Source organism: Pteronotus mesoamericanus, unplaced genomic scaffold (assembly GCF_021234165.1).
Source record: "Pteronotus mesoamericanus isolate MK-2021 breed Mesoamerican mustached bat unplaced genomic scaffold, CSHL_Meso_final contig_56, whole genome shotgun sequence".
Taxonomy (NCBI): domain Eukaryota; kingdom Metazoa; phylum Chordata; class Mammalia; order Chiroptera; family Mormoopidae; genus Pteronotus; species Pteronotus mesoamericanus.
The window spans coordinates 5,364,956-5,387,065 of record NW_026555201.1 but is presented as its reverse complement, the minus strand read 5'-3'; the positions used below and the strand labels follow the sequence as shown (position 1 = coordinate 5,387,065).

The 22,110-nt window shown below is 45.6% G+C and overlaps 2 protein-coding genes across 2 annotated transcripts in view; one reads left to right on the top strand and one right to left on the bottom strand.

The window, feature by feature from the left end:
* The window catches only part of PPM1H (protein phosphatase, Mg2+/Mn2+ dependent 1H), a 249,697-nt gene that overhangs the window by 124,379 nt on the left and 103,208 nt on the right, over positions 1-22,110 (top strand). Inside the window, exon 4 of the mRNA XM_054580033.1 lies at positions 6,087-6,199. Within this exon, the coding sequence (XP_054436008.1) occupies positions 6,087-6,199 (113 nt within the window). The remainder of the gene's footprint in view (positions 1-6,086; positions 6,200-22,110) is intronic.
* LOC129075960 (60S ribosomal protein L39-like) lies at positions 4,020-4,547 on the bottom strand. Its single transcript, XM_054580223.1, has 2 exons — positions 4,412-4,547; positions 4,020-4,039 (listed from the first exon to the last, which is right to left on the bottom strand). The coding sequence occupies exons 1-2, from the start codon at positions 4,545-4,547 to the stop codon at positions 4,020-4,022; spliced, it is 156 nt and encodes a 51-aa protein (XP_054436198.1).

The following is a 22,110-nucleotide window of genomic DNA, read 5'->3' as shown; positions in this document are numbered from 1 at the left end:
GCGCTCTCACTCTTTCCCTTCTCAGTCACTAGTATAGATTGAGCTAATGTTTTATAACCAGCGTTTTTCTAGACACCATAGACATCTAGAGGTTAAAAATCAGATTTTATATTTAGGGCCATTTTTAGTCACACATTCTATGAATATAGAGATGGACAGTATCTCACTTACTTTGACATCTTTAGTAGGATTAAGTAGGGTGGTAGGTGGTAATATCTATCTGGGAGGGACAATCAGTTGAAAAGATTCAGAAACATCAAGACAGAATAAATAGTACTTATTTCCAGGGAAACGTATGTACTAGGCAAAAATATAGACTAACAGAAGTGGGGGGAGAATGCTTTGAACAAGGGGATTACAGTTTCATCAAGTACTGGAGGCTTCTTTGAGGACACTGCTTCTCCTTTCCTCTCCTGTCCTCGGGTTGCCCGGCACAGCAGTGTCTTGTGGTGAAGGTGACGTCTGACCCTTGGCCTCAAACACTGTGCGTGCTGGCAGAGGTGTTTTTGCCCCGCAGGCCCCTTATTGTATCTCGTCTTGGGTCTTCCTTCACAGTGAGAAGGTGGCATAGCCAGCCCGTCCTTCCTGTGACCACTCTGGAACATGAACCATGGGTAGCTTCCCAAAGGACCAGAATTCCGTAACTTTTTGACATACTTCAGTTGTTTCCCGACAAGGCGTTGTAACAATACCAACTTCAGCAACTAAATTTGGTCACTTATTGTGTTTAGATTGTTGTTTGGCCCAAGATGACAGATGTGAATAAAATAAATGACTTCTAAGGCCTGATTTCAGTGTCCTCCCTAACAGTCAGCATTCAGTCGCTTCCATTGTTGGTTTAGTTGCAGGAGACATTTGCCCTTTGGGGAGTCAGAACCAATTAGCAGCGACTGGCCTTTAACCGGCCGCCTATAGGACTTGAGGTCTGTATACACAGGCAGGAGAGTCTTAAAATTCTCTTATTTCCTTTTCAGTGCAGGTGTAGATTTCCTCACTATGGTGAAAAATGTTCTAGAAATTTGGTTGTTATGAAGGAGAGAAATGGCAGTATTTTAGCTTGTAACACTACCCTATCTCTTCCTATTACTGGCTAAATGCCTGGAAATACCACTCAGCTTGGCTTTGTTGGTAAAAAACCATATCGTGAAAAAGGAGAATGAGTGCAAAGCTTATTTATAATTTAGAAATCCTAGTGTTTTAAAAATTTGCAAGTTCACGGTAAGTTGTGGGCCTGCGTGTCTGCCTGTATTTAAGCCAGGGTTTAGTTTTGTCTTTGTTTCTTGGTGTATCAGGAAGTTTCTCCAAGGAATGAACATATGATTCCACTAAGCACCAGCAGGTGGCAGTATTAGGCAGTACTTGTTTTTCCCTTTCTCATTGCTTGGCTGACAGATTGGTTTATTCTCAAAATAAACTGAAATCAGACCCAGATACTAAAACCATGCAGAATCTTATTATTTGTGACTGACACTATTAGAAGCGTGTTCAGATCTATGTTTTAACGAAGCTGGGGGAGCTGCCAAGTCCTATTGCAACTACCCAACATTTCCTCCCTTGTGCTGTCTGATGTTGCTTTTCCTTTTGCAACCTGAAATTGGTAGGAAACAAAGGATGATCCTGGGGTTGTATCATCTCAGGGACTTTTAAACCAAATCACAACCATCTGGAGCAAAATATTTTCTGTCTTGCAATTCTCCCCTGCTGAATTATTCTCATTTGATACACATCTCTTTCTCCCTTTTATTGCTCCCACTTTCTTGCAACAAAAAGGAGCAAAATAAAACCCCAAGTCTTAAAAATTGGATTCATGCTTTGATTTACAGATAAACCTAGGTTAAGTGTAATATTTAGGCAGACATAACACAGGATAAATCAGTATTTCTAAGTAGAAAGTAGCCTGGAGAAGCCTGCAAGACTCTTGACTGAGCAGATGAATCTCGTAAATTGAATCTCGGGTCATTTAAGTTGATCCTTTTTCGGGGGTGTCCGACCTGCAGCCCGCAGGCTGTACGTAACCCAGAATGGCTGTGAATGCAGCCCAACACAAAATCGTACATTTACTTAAAACATCATAAGATATTTTTTGTGATCACATGTTGCAGTGATTTAATGTGTGGCCCAAGAGAACTCTTCTTTCTGCCAGTGTGGTGCCAGAGATGCCAAAAGGTTGGACCATACTTGAAAAGGAATGATGATATGTGCATGTTTTTTACTAGTTTTTCTAGATTTATGTCTTGGAGTTCACTGATTTCCTCATTTTAGCTAAAATTGTTTAGTCAAATAGTTTTGGCTAAAATGAGGAAATATTCCAGATTTCATCCTTGTTTAGCAAAAAGCAGTGGGCAGTTGAGAGTTTGAAGAAAATGGGTAGTTGATTTAATGGTAAACATATCTTTATTGACTTCATTTATCACATTAGCCTTGATAGTAAAAGAACTATCTAGGTGGTCCTTTAATGTTCCTTTCACTACTAAGATTTTGTGAAACATCTTTTAAAGAGGAATAGATGGTGCAGGAAAAAATATCAGTGTGCTATTTTGGCTTCTAGGGAGGAAAGAGGGAAGCAATTATTTTTAGAATATGTTCTAGTTACACCCAGTTTTAGGAGAAGCAGAAGAGTGTATTTTAATGTCAGTGAATCCTACAGGGTGACAAAGTTTATAGAAACACAGCTTTCAAATCCTTGCTGCTGTATTTCCAGAGAGCACACATGGAGTTAAAGTCTATGTGTGCTTGTGCTTGTACATAGATATGTTACCACACAAATGAGGGTGAGGGTTGAAAGCATGAACAAATCAGCAAAGTTTCCTGGATAAAATGTAGCTAGATGTTAGCTCGCTATTCATGTGAAAGTGCTGCCACATTTAGCGTTCCTCATGCTAGGGGAGCTGGAGAGGGAAAGTATCTGAAACACTGGAAAAGATGAAAGAAATGATGAAATTAACTAGAAAAAGAACTATCGAATCTCTATTAATGTAATTGCACGGGCTAAGTGGGCAAGCTAACTGGAGTGTTTCCCCAACAATTAAAGGCCAATATGAACTTTGCCGTAGCAGAAAATCTTAGTGTCGAACGCTGCCTTGATTTTGAAAAAAGGACTACATAATTTTATAATCAGGTTTTCTTGTGATGTGAACTATGATAATGCCCATACATTGGAGAATAAACTTGTTTGCGTCCCAGAGGACATCTTTGCCGTGGAATCCGTGTATCATAGCATCACCCCCCTTCTGGGTCACATCGGTGATTTAGGTCCGTTGAGAATCATTCGTCTACTCCAATCCACATACAGTGCGCAAGCAGTTGGGTGCTCGGGGATTTTCACTAAAAATTGTCTTTCATTCAGACTTTAGGTATTTAAACAAATATTGATTCTGGATGTGAAAGGATAGTTTCTGTAGCTAGAGCAGTTCCTTCCAGTATATTAAAAACTAATATTGGATGTGGACTTTACATACCAATTTATATGTTAATTCGACAAAATATGTATCTATCATCATATCAACTTTATATTATTTATTTAAGTGCAAAAAAATGAATAAATTTACCCACAAACTTTTTTGTGGATAGAATTATTGGTTCTGTCTCATACATAGTTTTGAGGTTAAACAGACAAAACTTCTCCCAGCCCGATTCTTTCTCCTGTCTTTCCCTTCTTTGTGACAGTTCTCCCGGGCGGCTGCCTGCGCCTCTCCCCTTCTTCATGTCCAGCTGTGCAGCTTCTGAGAACCATGCATTTGTTCTTGTAATGTGGCTTCGCTTTAACTGAAGCATGGGTTCCTGCTTACTTACCATCTCAGCGAGCATTGATTTGCAGTGAAAGATTTTCATTTGTGAATTGTGGAACACATTTTTTATGTTTTGGCAGAAGTAAGATGGTGCAGAAATCATTTTGAAACCCAGGCATTTTTAAATGTGTGACTTTATTTGCCCACTTACTAGACATTTATTAAATGACCTTTTACATGGCCTGGTGTAGGCGTCGAGCGTCTAGCAGTGAGTAAGACAGGCCTCTGCTCTCAGTCGTGGAGTTTCCCGGCTGCAAGAAGGATCTAGATGGCCTGAAAGCCCCTCCCGCACCCCGTCTAATTTAATCCTCACTACAGTCCTTTAAGAAAGCTAATTTATACAGTTTAACTAAATTTCTGAAATCCAATATAGCCCTTGAAGGTAGTCTTCATGCTTGATCCTTGTGCAGCTTTTTTAAAGAAGGTTTTATCTATTTACTACTGAACCATCCTACTAGGGCAGGAAAAAGTCAACAGAGAGGAAATCATTCTTCCAATAATTTCCCAATGAAAACGCCCAGCTGCCCTGACAGCGTGATTGTTTCCGTGACCTGGTGAGATGCAGGCAGCCCGGCTTGAGCGCGGGTATGTGAGCCATCTCTTGTGTGCGATTCCTTGGAGACCCAGCTTCGTTCTCCTCCAGCGTCTCCTCTTGGATCTCTGCCCGGGTTTCATCTGAATCCATTGGGCAGTGGGCCGACTCTGCTTTGGTTTCTTGACCAGGAACCTCTTGATATGGAATGCCTTGTGAGAAGACATGGTGGAGCCTTGTGCAGCTTTTGATGCTGTTTTCACTCACTCCCTTATTGGAATGTTTCTTCACTGGTTTCTAAACTATCCTACCCCACATACACACATTCTTAACCCTCCCCATGACTCCTCAGCCCGCCCACTCTCTTCCCCCTTCCCCACTTCCTTCCAGTAGGCAGTTTCTCCCAGCGCCTGCCTTTGTACTTTTTCCTCTCCTTACTTTTTAACCAATTGCTGCTCCTGTTCTCCAGCCTCAGCTCAGGCTGTCCTGTTGTTTCCAGTTTCCTGTGGGTGATTTATCGAACATTGTATGACAATTAACAATTTACCTAACATTGTATTACAATTAATCATTAAAGCAATTGCTAAGAAATGCCAGATTACTCAGTCCTCTCTCCCTTTCCATGAGGAGCTGGCCGAAGCCACTGAGCTCTAAGTCTGTGGGTTTCTAAGAATCACAAAGGTGCCCTGGCCCCGGGTCCACCTTTGGTGCCCTTGGGAGCAGCCAGGGCACCATTTCTTCCTTCTCTCTGTTTGTCACCCAGCCTGTGTTCCCCCTCCCTCTGCCCCATCAAGGACATTACTACTGGAATGTTTGGAATTATTTTAGCTAGCATTTTTTCCTAATTCAACTCGCCTTTTCTGAGGTGACAGAGCCCTTGCTTCTGTCACTGACATAGAATTGTATGAAGACATCTGTCTTGAGAACGATGCCTATCTGTCAGTGTAAGTGTGGGTTTTTAATTTTCTTGCAAAGGCCTCATTAGGTGGCACGTAATAACATAGGCTTTGGAGGAAGAGAATTGAATTGGAATCCAAACTCCAGCCAAGTAAATATGGGCAGGCTACTCCATTTCTCTGCCTCTGATCAGTGAGGTTAATAATGTGGTTATGAGGACGAGATGAGATTGTGCATGTAAAGTGCTTGGCGCAGGACCTGCCATAGAGGGTGTGCTCTGAGAAAGGCTACTTAACTGCACATGCACATCGCTGCTGTGGATTGGTGGGCAGGAGGAATTCAGATCAGAGGTCAGGAGCCTATGTCTTTGACCAGTAAGACAGGAGGTTGACTCCTGCCTGCACTGAATAAAGGACACTGTCCTTCCAGTCACTTCTCTCATCCAGCTGTAAAAGGAACTATTGGTTGGAGACTTTGGGGTTAAAAACATTGATCAGGTCCAAGTACTTGTCATTATCTGCCTCTCTATTGTATCTTCCACATGGCAGCTCAGGCAGTCCATACAAAGACTAAATTTTCCATAAGCTATGATATTTATTGAACACATTTGGTTTTATTCTGCTCGTTTTTGCCTGATTGTATCCGTTTGCCATCCCTTGTTTCCTGTTTCTGGTCCACAGATGGTCTGGCAGACAACAGTTTTATGCCAGTGTCCTCTCCAGAAATGCTCATTAGGTGGTAGAAAAACAAGTTCTGAGGATTCCTTCTCTCTTCTGTGAAGCACATTCAGACCCTTGGGGAGTGATGCTAAGAAAATCTTTGATGCGTGTGCCTCTACAATCCAGCACTAACTTTGTTTTCTTCTCCAGGACCTACAAATAGAACGAGAGAGGAGTTTGTATAATATATCTGGTGGCTGCACAGCCCTCATTGTGATTTGCCTCTTGGGGAAGCTGTATGTGGCAAATGCTGGGGATAGCAGGTAAGCCAATTAGCCTCCTGGTTCTTACCGATTTCTATTGCCTTTTGATAATTTTTGTCTTTTTTTAAATGACTAGAAATAAAATAATTGCACATGGAATTAGGTATTAATAAAGATAAGTCTTCTCCATCTGAATAAGAATGCATTGAAAAAGAATCATCAGGCTGGTATTAAGAGGCAAAGGCCGCCTTCTACTTGTCCATGGTAGCAGTTCATTTGTACACCTGTGATTCATCTAAACCAGTGGCGTGTGCACGGTTTTTGACTCCAGAACTTGATTTTAATGAAAGCTTAGCAGAGGCATCATACGTGAGAGAGACGAGGAGGGAGGAAAGGAATTTGAATGACGTGGGTGTTTGGAGATGACATGGGAGGACTCCCCAGCTGGTTCCACTTCAGCTCAGTGACTTTGCACTGTCCCCTCCCAGAAGCCCACGAGTTTCCTTTTATGCACATGCCCTTAGAAGCTGCTGTGTCCTCTCTTCCAGGTTCGAATGCAAGGTAAGGGGATTATGGTTAACCCTTACCTATCCAGCGTTATGAGGGATAAGATCAACTAGTGTTTTATTATTATTTTAAATAACTGATGTGCCCTCACGTTAGGTGCGGGAATTTTTAAATTACAGACTTTATGAAAAGTGTTCCAATATGTATGACACACTTCTCTGCCCATTTAGTAACAAAAGATGTTGGCTTTATAGCAGAACTTTCGCTAAAGACTGGCTCTTTATTCTAAAATCAATCAAAGTAGTGGACTCTAACCACAGTGTCCTCAGAGGAGCTCCTTGAACAGGCTGCGATCTTAGGATACTCCCGCTCCTCCGTCTCCTTCCTCTCGGTCGAGTGCATCTTCTCGGCAACCCTGCCAGCCCCAGCCCTCTTTGAAGTCTGTCCCCGCGCCCCTCTCCCCTTCCCTGTCTCCATCAGGGTGTAGCAGCTGCCTGTGTAACCCAGAAGACCCACTCCCTCAGGCAGTCAAGGAATCCATCCTTATTTTACAGTCACGCATTGCTTAACAGCAGGGATACGTTCTGAGAAATGTGGTGTTGGGTGTTTTGTTATCATGCACACGTGAGAGCACTGTCACGTACCTAGATGGCATAGCCCACTACACACGAGGCGGTACGGTGTGACCTTACAGACCGCCTCATATCCGTGGCCCTCGTGACTGTACTTCCACCTAAAAGCAGGTCTGCGGGGCTGCGTCTGAGGGTCTGAGGGAGGTTCCGTTCCCCCAGTGGACCGTCCTCTCCCAGGCCTGCCACTGAACGTCTTCAGGCCAGAAGAGAGTGGATTGTCAAGGCAGTAGTATTTGGGAGTTGCGGATTGATGTTGTTGGAGGTCTGTTTATTTTTAAAATGAGTATATGTGGATTTCTATTCTACTCTATATCTCAGTTTGTGCGGAAAATTGTATCTTAGACACCATGTTTATCCCATGGCTTCCTTTCCCTAGTGTCGCTTCAGGGTCCCGGCAAAAAATAGACTCCAACTTAGAGTCAGGGTCAACTGAATGAAGAAATGAAAGGGAACCGACCGGGGCGGTGAGGCCCACAAAGGCATTTTCCACTCTAAGCCTGCAGGGACCCGGGAGCAAATGCTGCAAAAAAATGCTACAGCGGAGCCAGGAGACTGGGCCCTTTGCGGGAGTGAGAGAGTGAGAAGAAATACTCTGACTTCCCTCTCTTCCTGCCCCTCGATCCCTAGCAAGGGCTTCCCATTGGAGGAGCCCAGCTGAAAGCCAGGCGGCACGTTGCCCAAGGAACGCAGGTTAGCCAGGGCACAGACACGGGCCAGGTGGGGGCTGCTGCTTTTGTTCTTCGCAGCCCCAGGGTGTGAGCTTCTGAAAAAGAGGAACTCTCAGTCTTCAGGGTCCTTTGCAGACACACACTGAGGGGCCAGCTTCTGGGTCTGTTCTGGCTCTTGTTCTGTTCTGGATCTTGAGCTTTTTGGGAGGCAGATGACTAGATAAACAGATGATTGTCCTCTGGCCTAAGTAAGACGGAATCGGTGATTCAGCTGCTGCGCTTATATGCACCTTTTGTAGTTACCTCTCGTTCTCTGTCCTTTGAAGTGAGTTTGCTTTCCTAACCCTTCCAGGGACTAGGTTGGTGCCTGAGGACTTTGCCTGCTAGAGAGGGACCCACCCCTCATCCCAGGTGACCCTGCACTCAGGAGGTAACCCAACTTCTGTCCCAGAATATCTTTATGTTTGGTTATTCTTTTTATAGATGCAGTTTCTCCCCAGCTCCGTTTTCTCATTTCGGAATGTGGTTTTCTTCAAAGCCTTAAGCTCCTCAGCGGGACCACCCACCCAGCCAGGCCGTCTGATCCTACTTCCCAGAAGCTCCAGTCCCCTGTCCAGCACCTGCCAGTCCCAAGTACTCACCTTCTAGACTCTTGCTTTTTTTTTTTTTTTAAAGTATTTCTAGACCAGATCTCAATTTCTTCATCTGTATAAATGGTGGTGGGCATTGAACTAAGTAATTTCTAAAATTTCTGGCATTCTAACAATTAGCCTATGAAGAGTGACACTTTTGAAAAGTGAAGTGGTGCTATAAAGGGCATTCTTTTGGTTATTTTAACTTAGAGTCACTGTTTGAAATTTTAGTATAACTGAGGTTCCCATGTTTCTGAGTGTCCATAAAAAACATGAGTTTATACATGTTATTTCCAATAATTTAAAAAGCCTTTTATCCTTATTAAAGCTGTAAAGCACCGAAAGAAAAAAATTATGACAAAATAGCATCGCTAAAACCTAATAAGCTTAATTACGTTTATAGTATCCTGGCCCCAGTATCCGGATATGAATTTGGGTTTTTATGGCTGATTGGTTGGGTTTGCTGTTCACTTAGGGTCATATGTCACATAGAAAGCTAAGAGAAATATGAGCTGGTATTTGTATGCACCATCCAAAGGATAACTTAGAGGACACTTACTCATTAAGTTGCTATTTTCAGTTCTTGTATGAATAATAGATACTTCATATCATCTTACATAGGATCATTGCCTAGTTTGCATACTAATAATTATTACAGGCATTTGAGTTTACAAAAATAGTCAGTTATTCCCAAGAAACAGCAATTCAGTGAACTCTGACTGGATCTCCGCAAGTGTAGGTCCATTATCACTTATGTAATCACAAATCAAGGGCTCAGTTTCAACAAATGATTAGAGCTGACAGAGGATTCTAGCAACAGCGCCCTAATTAATTAAGTGCTAATTTTTGTTCTTTATTGCCAGATATGGGCTGCTGTATGTTTACTTTAAATCTTGACAGTTTTGAAAGCAAAAGCAAATCCTTGTCCTAGGTTCACCATGGCATAATCACTCACACTCAGGAAAAGAGAAGCTTTGCATTGGTTTGATATGGAAGCTGCTGGTGGCCAGGAACAGTTTTCTAAGCCACTTAGCTGTGAATCATGTCATAGTCCCGTTCGGTCCGTGTGTGATGGGGGTTGTATTCAGGTGAAGGCTGAGGCTATTTTGTGGCTCTCTGGCGTTTGAGCCAGCGACCACCCTCCGTGCAGGATGCTCACAGTGGTGCCAGGTCCGCAGCCTGGCGCAGATGTGCCCTTCTTCTCCCCTCAGCCGGGGTAAGCAGCCCTTGGGGTCTCAGGCGATAACTACTTAATGCACGCCAATTGCTTTATTTTTTCCCAGGCAAAGGCAGCCAACTCAACACCTAAGGGATCATAAGGGACTAGGAAAGAACCAGATGGTGGGCGGATTTTCACTTCAAGTAAAAATGAACTGGTAGCATGCAAATGTCATGCAAAGCAGTATGCAAACTCTCACCCATTGTGTTTGAGTCACCCGCTCCTTAGGGCTCTGGCGGATTCTTCAGTTTTAGAAGATGCTTTGACTCCATTTTAGAAGATTGTTTCATTTTATTTCTAGAGCCGTGACACTGAGGAGGCAACGTTTAAAGGTTTGGCAACTGAGACTAGGTGAACTCATTCACATTAAAGAAACCATCTAATATTTGTTAAATTCATGGTTTTGCCCTTGCCAGATTTTTAGTAACAGCAGGAAGAAGACAGCTAATAAGCGTTAGGCGCATGTTAAGTACTGCAACCGAATCGTGTTTAAATCTCTCCACAGTGTAGTGGGAAGTAGGCCGAGTTAATATCAGATACATATACTAAGGCTCACCTATATGAGCGCTGTATTCTCAGGCAGCACCCGGCACAGGGGAGGGATTTCCCATCCATGCTAAGACACAGGGTTTGTTTTGCTTTTCATAGTTTAACATCTCTAAAATGAACAGTTTCTAGTTAACATTTTTCTTCCCTATTTGTGTGTAAAATAATGCTATACTTTATAATCAAAGGCATCTCTGACTTCACTTAAAGCTATTTATGGGGTGTAGTGAGTAGATGTCTGCACTAGAAACTACTTTAAATGCATTGCAGCCATGAAGCAAATAAGCTTTGGGTGGTCCAGTTCATTCACTGATAATACGGGGAATGATATTTTCTCAAAACAAGGGCTGCTGTCCCTTTATAAAGGTCTCAAAGTTCTGTGAGACCATTTTAAATTTTGTTTTCATGTTGCTTATAATCTGTTGAAAATACCATCAGCATTTTCTGGATCTTCTGGATGACTGCTTTAGAATTAGTGCCACAACCTCAGACCTCCATTTTTGTCATGTTTACAATTTCTTTGGCAGCAAGCGTCCTGTAGACTTTTTCAGAATGAGTCACAGGCTCTGGAAGTACTGGGTCATCATCGTGTTCTTGAAGGTCCTCCTAGGAGAAGGGCAAGAAGGCCAACTGAGCTTGCGGGGCAACTCTGGGCAGCAGGAGTGAGCACGCACGCCACAGACTGTCCTTTAAACAAAGGCGTAGTCCAGCCACGTTGGGTTTCGTTCATTTCTCTTCTCCTCCTTTTTAATTTTCCAGAGTCCCCCTTCCCCTCTTTAAGCTAAAGCTCTATTTATTCAGAGGTGAATTCCTCTGGCAAGTCTGAATTTTCCTGAGGATAGGAGTTAGGTATTAAATTTGACTTACATTTCTAAATTGAAAACCAATTAAACATCTGTGGTGTCTTCTCTTTCAGACCCCTTACCACTAGTAAAATACCCTTTACTAGTGGTAAGATGATGAAACATGCTGTAACTGCCTCCAACCCCAGTGAATGCAAAGAACTATTCATTCCTTTTTATGTTCCTGGCTGTAAATGGCCAGTACAGAACCTTCCTGAAACTGCTTATTGCTAGTAAGTGATTCGTCTTTCCACACCGGCCCAGGGGCTGCTGAGTAGCCTTCCTCTGAGTTCAGAAATGTCAGTGATCTTCTTCCAAGGGCTTTGTTAAGTTCACCATGCGCCTCACTTTCTTTGACAAGTATCTGAAGAATAGCATAGAAAGAAACCCAAATTAACCGCCATTTTCTACTTTGAAAGTTGAGTCGCTCTTTCTCCCTTTTTTCCGCATGGCCATATCTTCTTTTAGTATATATTTACATTATCCCTTAGCTACACCCATAACCTGTAGAAGAGATTAGAAAAAAGAAACTATTACTACTGATGGGTCACAAATGCGGGAAAAGACAGAGACCATGGCTTGGTTCACAACGCTGTCAGCCCACTCGCTGTCTGCGCGGAGGGCGCCCGAGAGGTCCTGCTCTCTCCGGACTCACTTCTTGTCTCCTCCCCTTGGATTGTTTTTACCCTGACCTCTCCCTGACCTCCTTGCCCTGAGTCAGTGGTTCCCAAAGTGTGACCTCCAAACCAGCAATAGGGGCAACTGGGAACTCGTTAGAAAAGTAAATTCCCGCCTCTCCCCGCCCCCCCCCCCCCCCCCCGCCATCTGCTGAATGAGAAACCCAGGGAGCAGGGCGGGGGATGGGGGGGTCAGCAAACTGTCTCAGGAAGCTCTTCGGGCGATTCCGATGGAAGTAGGAATCGCTGCTCTAAGGTCTGCCCTGGGCGGCTGCGAGAGCCGGGAGGGGCCGTTTCGGTCCTCAGGGTTTAAAATCACAGCTGTGCGGCCTGAGGTGAACACACACACTCCGGGTGCTACTCGGGCGCCACAGTGCCCACGTGCGGGAGAGCCCCAAGGGTGGCGTTTGCCCTGTCCTTTCTGACACCGCTCCTTGAGGGGGAAGCGCCTGCCTGCACCTCTGTCACCTGGCTGGGGTTCCTTTTTGTCATCCTGAGACTCTGGAACAGGCCCTTCTCCTTGAAAAGCTGTAAGGATTCCTTGCATGACCCAGCGCCCTGTCTCGGACGCCCGCTGCCTTCCGCATAGTTCTGACGTCCCCTTCCCAGCCTACACCTCTTATGATTGGGCCCCTGGGAGAGTGGCATTTTGGCTGTGGTCCCCCATCCCAGTCAGGTCACGCTTCTAACAACATCCCTGGACTCCTAGCCCGCCGAGGGACTGGGCTGGGAAGTCTCATGGAGTTGGTAGAATGGAATATTTGCACTTTGGGGTGTTGGTATGAGATTGTTGGGGTCAAGACAGTGACCTTGTGTTTCCTTGGTTGCTGAGGTAGGGTGAAACAGTGAGTCCATGGCGGGGGGGGGGGGCTTTCTGGTAGAGAACAGTATCTTGGGGGCACTCTAGGCCGCTCCAGGATTTTCAGGTCCTAATCTTCTGATTTGCTGAGGATGTTAATAACAACATTGGAAAGGGCCTTTAGTACCTGGGAAGGCGGGCTGAACTTAATCAGGAGAAGCTTCACCACATCAAGGTGATCACCACATCAAGGTGAAGTATAATATCTATTGAAAAGGGGGGAAAGCACTGTTTGGATAGGGGAGACTCAACGTACTAATGGTTCCCGCTTTTTAAAAACTGTATTTCAGTGGGCAGCAAATTCAGCCTGGTCAGCGGTGTGATGTAGACACCGGAACCCAATATACTCATAGGCGGCCGCGCTTGAAATATAAGGCACGTGACAGCTAATGGTTTTGGCTGGCTTACTTTGTCTCAAGCGCCGTTTCTACTTTCTAGGGCTTTACATGAATAACCTAATTAATCTTCACACCGACCCTTTCGGGGAAGCACTATCATTAATCTGATTTTACACATGAAGTCCCTCTCTAGTGACAGTGTACCATGCACATGAATGAACAGGACTCTTTCAAGGAGAGGCCAAAGGATGAAGAGATTTGAACAACATTTGAAGTGATGACTAAAACTCACGATGAAAAAAATAACTTGTGTTGATATAAGAGATCTTTGGGTATTTGCAGATGGGGGCGGGGGGGTAAGGCTTGCTCTCCATGCGCCTGGTACAGAGGTGACAGCCACCAGAGGACAGAGAGGTGGGAGACAGCAGGGACTCACACTGCCTGGCTCCGCCCCTTTGACTTGTGTGTGACCTCGGGCCACTGTCCTGTTTTCAGTGCCTCTGTATTGTCATCTGGAAAGGGAGGTGGTGATAGCACCGTCTTCCCAGGTGAAGATCAGAGGAGCAGACGTGCAGGAAGCCTGAAGCACGGGCCTGGGCCGTGGGAGCTGCTCAGAACTAGTTCACTGCCGTCACCGTCCTTGCGCCCAGTGCCAGCTCCTTGAGAGCAGTCGGAGCTCCGTGGGAGCCGGCCAGAGGTGCGGGGAGCTGCTGTGGGGGGCAGTATGGTGGGTCCTCTTTGAAGGAAATGCGTACGCATCCGCGGTGTATTCCCCACCCAGCCAGCCAGAATAGTCGACTAAGTAATTTGGTTTTTCAAGGTTGCCCATTAAGCGCCATTTCTGTGACTTTAGGAGAGTCTTACAAATATTGTGATTATTTTTTATTTGCTTCATCTTTCTTGAGAGTGTAATGACCTCACAGTTTGTGTAAGGAAAGTGGTATGTCAGGTAGGCCAACTAGGGAAACAACAGACCCCAAAATTCACTGGTCTGGAGAAGCAGTGGCTTTGTCTTTTACTGGCATTTGGGGACCTAGGACAGAGGAGGTGTGCCTCCTTTAACACTTGGCTCCTGAGATCTCAGGGAATCTCCATCCAGTCAGCCGGGGGTGGGGGGGGGGGGGGACAGAAGGACAGAGAGAGCAGTCAGGGAGGGCTTTCCGGGCCCGCCCCTGGGGAGGCACACAACGCGCCTGCCTGCTTTCCATTGGCCGAGCTGCAGGGCATCCTGAGAAACCAGGGAGGCTGCTGAGACATGCAGTCCTGTGTTGACATAAGAACATCCAGACCTGTAGAAAATTTTTATAAGAGTTTATTTGAGTCAAACAGAGGAGACGCCTGGAAGCAAGGTCTCAACAGACTGAGAAAATGCTCTAAAGAAGGATGGTTTTGCAGTTGTTTGTACACCTTTGGAATTGAGGGAGTGTGTGGAAGATTCTTACAGGAAGGTGGGAGAAAGCAGGGGTGGGAGACGTTTCTATGGTTGGATTAGAAGATGTTGAACAGGATTTGTGCTCCTTTCAGAGTATTGGCTCTGTGTTCAAAGGGTCTGAAAAAGAGGATTACTCTGGCATTTCTAAGGCTTCTTAACTTAGGGGCACAAGAACAATGAACAGGTCTTGTCTAAAGCAAAGATAAACCTTTTTATAGGCCTGAGGCGTGACTACCCACCCTGACCTGCCCAGTGACAAATACAGATCACCCTGTAAGGGTTACTTTCCCTAAGATGTAGTCTAAGTTGTATCTGCAGGCCCAAGGGACACAGTTTCAACCATTATTGGGCATTGAGAAGAGTACTTCTATTGGATTTAATTAGTGACAGTATCTTTATTCATTGCTACATTTTTTCCTTTTTGAGCAGAGGAAGCTACCATTGTATCTTTCTTAAAGCCCAAACACCAATTACCTCTTTTGTTACTTTAATTTTGTCACTGTTAGTTCTGGAAGAGGTATAGTGTATTCAGCTGAGACAAAGACAGTGAAGAAATAGCTGTCTTGCTACGGTCCGCTTTTATCCTGGATAAAACGCACACTTGAACAATGAAAAAGCTTGCAAGTAAACAGCATACCAAATGTGTCTTTGGAAAGTCCATCATGGAAACTAATACTCATATGAAAGAAGAAAGGTTATATTAACCAAGTAGTATATGAATATACTGATGTTTTATGATTTTATCAGTTTTATTAAAACTAATATTTTAGTCTCAATTTTTGTTCTTTTGAGATTTTTAAATTGTTATAATTATGTTAAAAGATTTTTAAATGAAATACCAGTTCAGTTTAATAATTTAGACATACCAGTTTAATTTAACAGTTTTGCCTCTTACCTACTCTCAAACTGTAGTTCTTCACTATTATTTTTTTTTTATTTGGGCACATTTCCTCTTTTTGAGGTCATCCTTAATAGAGTCAAAATAATTACTATAGATGAATCATTTATAAGTATGTCTCGCTCCATCCTAAGTTAATTTACGTTAAACTGGTATGGTTCATTGTGTGTGTGTTGTACTGGCACAGCCCCGAAGTGAAGATGAGGTATGAGCTGACCAAACTGCCAGTGGAGGAGCAGGATTCAGACAACATTTTTGCTCACCAGCCCTGAGCCCGGCGCGTGCTGGGGAAGCGTGGTGCATGAGGCAGGCGAGGGCTCTGTCTGCATTTCCAGCGCAGTGTGGTTGGTGGACAAATGCAGGATTTGGGGAGACAGATACACTCTGGGCTTTGATGAGTGAAGGTTCCTGTGGGTTAAAGGGGGGAACTCTAGCACGCATATAAGTATGTTCTTTGGCTTCTGGAATAAGAATGGCTGTAACTATATCAAGAAGATTTCTCCACAGATCAGAATCTCTGGCTACAGAGTTCTGTGACCTGATCCCTTTGCTTTGCTTTTCCAGTGTCACTGCTGTTTTTGCGAGTAGCCCTAGAAAATTTGGTGGGCACTTGGGATCATTTTGCAGTACAGGTATTTTTGGTGGGACCATACTTGTTTCTGTGAACTTTGGCCTCACTGAACCATCCATCATCAGTGGGAAATGGTATATGAAGGTCTTTCCAGTTGCGTGACAGGATGTTTATTCACTGAGCAGTCCTTATTGGTGTGCCGTATTTGGTTTTCAGGTGGTTCATTTGCTCTGGGGAGTGAACTGGACAAGATGGGCATTTGAGCTCCAACTCACCCCTAGTTTGTGTGAGCAAGTCGACCAGGTCTCCAGGATCAAAAGTGGTGCAGCTGTTAGTAGCGAGCACAGAGGGCGGGAGGTGTCAGCCTCAGGAAGCGAGTGGTGCTATGAACGATATGGCCTGGTGAAAGGGGGTGAGCCTGGGGCAGGGGGGGCAGAAAAGCTAACCCTCACCCCGACAAAAAGCACCTTGGCTTTCCCATACGTGCAAGGGCTGGTCCACTTGTGACGATTGCCAACAGGTTAGAGGCACTGTGTCGGAACACTCTGGACAGAGTATGGCACGTGACCCATTCACTCTCATGCCAGGCACCGTGTTAAGGCACTAGGAACAAAAAAACCCCATGAACAGAACCCCCTGCCCTCACAGAGCTTGCAGACAATCAGCACAACAGATAATGAGCAAGGCGAATGAGGGATATGTCGAGTATGCCCCGTGGTGATGGGTGCTAGAGAGAAAAGGAGGCCAAGGGAGAAAGCTCAGTAGTCCTGGGTGGGTTGAAATCTCCGATGGACAACCAAAGAAGGCACCATTGAGGTCGGGGCCTTTGAGTAAATGTCTGAAGTGGGTAAGGTGCGAGCCAAAGCAAATAAGTGAAGTTTCTCAGAGTGCAGATGTCTGATGTCACCCTTTTTTGCCTGAATGAGATGGAAGAAGAAAGAGCACTAGGCTGGGAGATAAACTCCAGCCCTGGCTCAGCCTGCAAACTAGAAAATTCCCATTACCCCCTCTGCCTCAGTTCTCTGCTTTGGAAACAAGCAGAGCTGCCAGGATCTTGTTAACCTCAGGATGCTGAACATCTCTGAGGTCTGGGGACGAAAGGGACCCCCAGCCAGAGACTGGCTGGACCAGCTCAGCAGCCTGCACCGTGGGGCCTCGATGTATTTCCCTCCCTTGTCTTACTGGCTTGGATCCCAGAAGGCAGAGAGGATGCCCCAAACCATGAGCCCAGGGAAGATTTTTCAGCCGCCACCTGTGCCAACTCCGGTGGAGGACCTGCGCTGCGGGGTTTCCCCAGAGCGGAGCCTCCCGGGTGGCCTGTCCCAGGCTCCTGGGGGCGGCTGGGCTGTCCAGCACCGACCTTCACTTCCTCTAAGCCTCAGAGGCCCTGTCTGCTGCCTCCAGCACTGTGTCTGTCACCTGGCGCTCAAGGGTGAGCATTTTTCAAAGCTCAGTTCATCTCCATTCTGAACTGAACTAGCAGCTCACAGGTTAGTGACTGCATGTGGGTCTGACTGGTGGGCGCCCATTTTCCCCTAGTACTGCATCCTGCCCTCCAGAGGAGAAGCAGACCCCTTGGTTTAAAATATTGCCTATGTGCAGTGCCCGCTAGGACCTCCATTAGTATGACCGCGACAACTGTGGCTACTACCACTGGTTCCACCACCAGGACTAGTACTGCTCCTACCACCATGATTACTAGTACTGCTAGTACTGCCCTTACCAATACCGTTACCACTAGTAGCACCGCTACTAGCACCACTGCCGCTACTACTAGCATTACTGCACTACCATTACCGCTGCTGTTACCAGTATCGCTAGTACATCGATGGCTGCTGCTACTGCCTCTCCGTTGGTGGCACCGGTAACAGGTTGGGATCAGTTTCATGTATTTACCCTCTACTGCCTCACCCCCGCCTCAGCTTCTCACCTTTCTGGTACCTCCCCCAAGGGAAGCGGCTGCCCAGAGCCCCTCATTAAGGGCTCCAGTGCGTTGCAAATCTAGCGAGCAGTTGGCATGGCTTCCTCCTGAGAAAGGGGGAGGGTTTCTGTTTCGGGTCACAGCTCAGTATGGTTTTGATTCAGGTCAGCTTCGCACCTCAGACTGGTGTCACTGCTGTTTGACTCGGTGATCATTTGTGTCAACCCAAGATTTATGTGGGTTATTAAAAAAAAATAATGTGAAATAAAAAATGAGATGCAAGCCTAAAAGTTCTCAAGAGAGTGGCTAAGGGAGGCCCTTAGCTAAAGGGCACGTGCGGCTCTCTGGGTGGAGGACAACGGGGTAGTGGCCAAGAGCATGCGCCTGGGCCTCACAAGGGTCTGAGTTTGAATTCTAGCCGCACAGCTCACAGCATGACTTTGGGCAAGACACAGGGTCTCGCTAAGACCCAGTGTGCTCATCTATTTGATTAATATAGTAACAATTTCCTGTGGGGGTCTATTAAACGAGACAGTACACATAAGGCAATTATCTTCTTTGGTACGTAGTAAGCACATAGTAATACACGTTAGCTATTGCATGTATTAAAATAGAAAGTCAGAAAGACTAGACATTGATTAAAAATACAGAGTTTAGAGCAAACATCCTGGGCTTGGATTCCAGCTCCATCACTTACTGTGTGACCTTGAGTAAGTTAACTAACCATTCTGTGTGCCAGTTACTTTACCTGTAAAATAGGAATTATAACAGTCCCTATGTCATAGAGTCATGAGGACTAAATAAGTTTATATAGCTTAGTTTATAGTAAAAATATGCAAGGTAAAGTAAATTTTAGTATGCGCGACTTGACTGGAAAAGGGCAACGTAACCTTTGGGCTGATGTGCAGTGTGTGTTGTGACGATAGCCCCCCTGAGCTGTTGCTGAGTTCCAGGATGGCGTAGACTCATCTTAGCCAATAGTGCTGCCAAATATTAGCTCTGGACTCTAAAACTATATTCTCACCCAAGTGGATCTGGGCACCAGGCTGAAGTCAAGCCAGCACACTCTGTGAGACCGTGGTGCTGATGGCGGGGCTTCATATGATTGACAGTTATGCTTTAGGTGCTTTGGAGGCATGCTAGGCAGCCTCTGATATCATTTTTGTCTTTTACCTAGTGTTTTGGCAAGCAATGGGTGTCTTTCAGTAACACAGAAAAAGTCCTTTTTCAGCAAAGCCCTTTAAAAAGCTGCAAGCATACGACAAACAAACAAATTGTTTTTTTCTTTTTCTTTTAAGGCGTAGCTGTGAAGCCAAGGTCAGGCTTCCCTTGGGACTCCAGGGCATTAGAAGCCCTCAGTGGGGCTGCTTGTTCCAGAGCCTGCCTGACTTTCTGCATCAGGCAGTGCTTGGCTGCCCAGCTCTTGGACCCTTGCTTTTCTCTTCCAGGGACCTCCGTGGCAGTAAAGAGACTTTTGAATTTGCAGAGTGGAAACTCATTCTCAACCATGAGCCACCCAGCCTGTCTGCAAAAATTGGATTCATGCAAATTTATCTATTTGCTCCCCTTCCCTCCCACCCCCTGAAACTAGAAGTTTTGGTTCTTTTTTATTTTTTTAGAGGGGGGGAGAGGAAGAGAAACATCAGTGTGCAAGAGAAATATCAATCGGTTGCATCTTGCACACCCCCAACCTGGGACCTGGCCCACAACCCAGGCACATGCCCTGATGGGAATCAAACCGGCAACCTTTAAATTCTCAGGCCAGTGTTCAACCCACTGATCCACACCAACCAGGGCTCATTCTTTTCTATGTCAAATTTTATGTGTAGTTTTTTTTTCTCTCCTCTCTGTCATGTTCTTTGTGACTCTGAACTGGCACATCATGGAATCATTCTCACCAGTGTTTCAAGGACACAGGGTCCCTCTTCGAAATGGGCTGCTCCATTTCTCAGTGTTAATAGGTCATTTAAGAAGTGGCTAGACTCTATTAGTCAGTTTTCAGACCCTTCATTTCAACAAAATCTATAACAAAGGCCCTAAATGTAAAACAGATAAGAACACCTATGGTAGGGCAGGCCATATAATGGTAATAGCACAGGTCCGAGAGACACCCTAGCTGAGTTCGGGTCCCGGCTCTGTCACCCATCACAGTGCTGTGACCCTGAGTACCGAGTAGCCACCTCTCTGTGCCTTTGTTCCCTTATCAGTGAAATGGGGATAATAAGAGACCTTATCTGTAATAACACGGGTGGGTAGAAGGATTATAAGTGTGTAAAATACTAAGTGCAGTTTCTAGAATATAGTAAATGCTCAATAAATTTTTTAAGTTACAGCAGTGATAATTATCACTGACATCCTTATTACCCCCATCTGTTGTCCCTTCGGGTTTTCCATGGAGTTGATAAAAACCACGGTACAATACTGTGGCTTCAACATCATGCTTTCCATGGTGTGCTTTTCCCTACAGGAGGCAGTGAATAAATGTCAAATACAAGAGACCCAGCAGACCAATCTTCATGCTGTGTTCTAGTGAGGGTACTTATGGTAGCTCGTGAATAGTCTTCCAAGCGGGCTAAGTTTGTTCAGGCCACAGGACTGGTTTTGTTGGTGCCCTGGCAACGGCAGCCTCTCAGCAGGACTGAGTGAGGTCTCCGAGGATGCTGCCTCAGACCCCCTCTACATGTCACATCAACCTGGGCTCTGCATGCCACCTCCTTGTCCCAAAATAGTGTGGGTCTGAAGGTCAGAGCCTTTTTGGCGTGATGTTGCTACACCAGAAAGAGCTAGACACTGCCCTTCTGTGGGGCCTCTGTGCTTTCTCTAGTGGATATTTAATCATGTGCCAAAGCATTAATCACTATTTTACTACATTACCAGCAGGCAGCCTTCTGGTTGACCCAAAATTTCTGTAAGAACTCCCAGGCTAGGAATTGTCCAACGGTGCCAGGAAGAGAAATAACACACACAGGTCTCCTAACGTGGTCCGTGCCTAATGTCTATAGTACGTGAAAATGTGTGAGGAGCTGTTAAAAAAAAAGTACGTCCCAAGTTAGGCATCCAAGAAATCAGGCACCGGGTTTCAAAAGCCAGGCAAACCCCCAGCTATCTTTTCTTTTATCATTTGACATTTCACTGGCGTTTACACCTGGCTATATTTAGCTTCAGGGATATACTGATTTCTTCCAGGGGATCAGCATTCTCTGGCTCCACTCCTCACCTTAGTCGTGACTGACCCCACCCATCCCCTGCAGTCCAGTTCCCTTCCCCACCCCGCCCTGCAAGTGGAGGAGCCGGCCAGCGGCTCTCCACACTCCCTTCCTGCAGGGCTCCGGGGGCCGCCTTCCTCAGCTCTCTGCGCACTGAACTGCGGCTGCAACGTGCGGTTCAGCCGGGGAGTGTGAGCCACTTCTCAGGCCTGGTCCATGAGCAGCTCTTCCACCCTGTACCAGCTTGATTGAGGTCCCCCCAAAAGATATGTCCAAGTCCTAACCCTCTTACCTGTGAATGTGACCTTATTTGGAAATAGGGCCTTTACAAATGTCATTAAGATGGAAATTAAGAGGAAGTCATATTGGATTAGGAAAGGCCCTAAATCTGATGACCGGCCTTCTTATAGGGAGGCCTTGTGGGGACAGAGAAGACACGGGTACTGTGACATGTCAAAGTTGAGGCCGAGGTTGGGGTGAAGCTGACAAAAGTCAGGGAACGCTGAGGAGTGCCAGGAACCACCGGGAGTGCCAAGAAAAGAGACTGAAGGGTTCTCCCCAAGAGGCGTCAAAGGGAGCACGGCCCTGCTCACCCCTTGGTTCCAGACCTTTCACCTCTAGAACTGTAAGAAAGATTTCTGTTGTTTTGGGCTACTAGGTTGCTGGTAATTTATGGCAGGCCTAGGAAACCATTGTGCACACCATCCTCTCTTTCACCCTGTTCTGCTGACCGGAAGTTAACAGACCGAGATGAGCTCTTCAGAATTGCATGCTGAAGCGGGCAGAACTCCCGGCACCTAATTGCCTGTGAGTCCCACCCACCACTCTCCCAAGCTGACAAGTGGACTTCATGTTTCACACGCGAAGCAAGCAGTTATCATGCTAAAGCCACTGATGTTCATCGAGTTTCTCTATTACCAGCTAGTATTACCTTAAGCACCTACTTACAGAAGGAACTGACGTCAGCTGCCATAAATACTCAACCGTTCCCTTCAGGAAACAATCTCTTTGATGGCTTTCCGG

What these genes read in the sequence shown, in the direction of transcription:
- LOC129075960 (XM_054580223.1), bottom strand. Translation starts at nt 4,547, where the DNA reads ATGTCTTCTCACAAGGCATTCCATATCAAGAGGTTCCTGGTCAAGAAA. An exon ending in CTGGAGGAGAACGAAGCTGG is followed by an intron (nt 4,040 to 4,411) that starts GTCTCCAAGGAA and finishes TCCTTCTTGCAG; the next exon opens with CCGGGAAACTCCACGACTGA.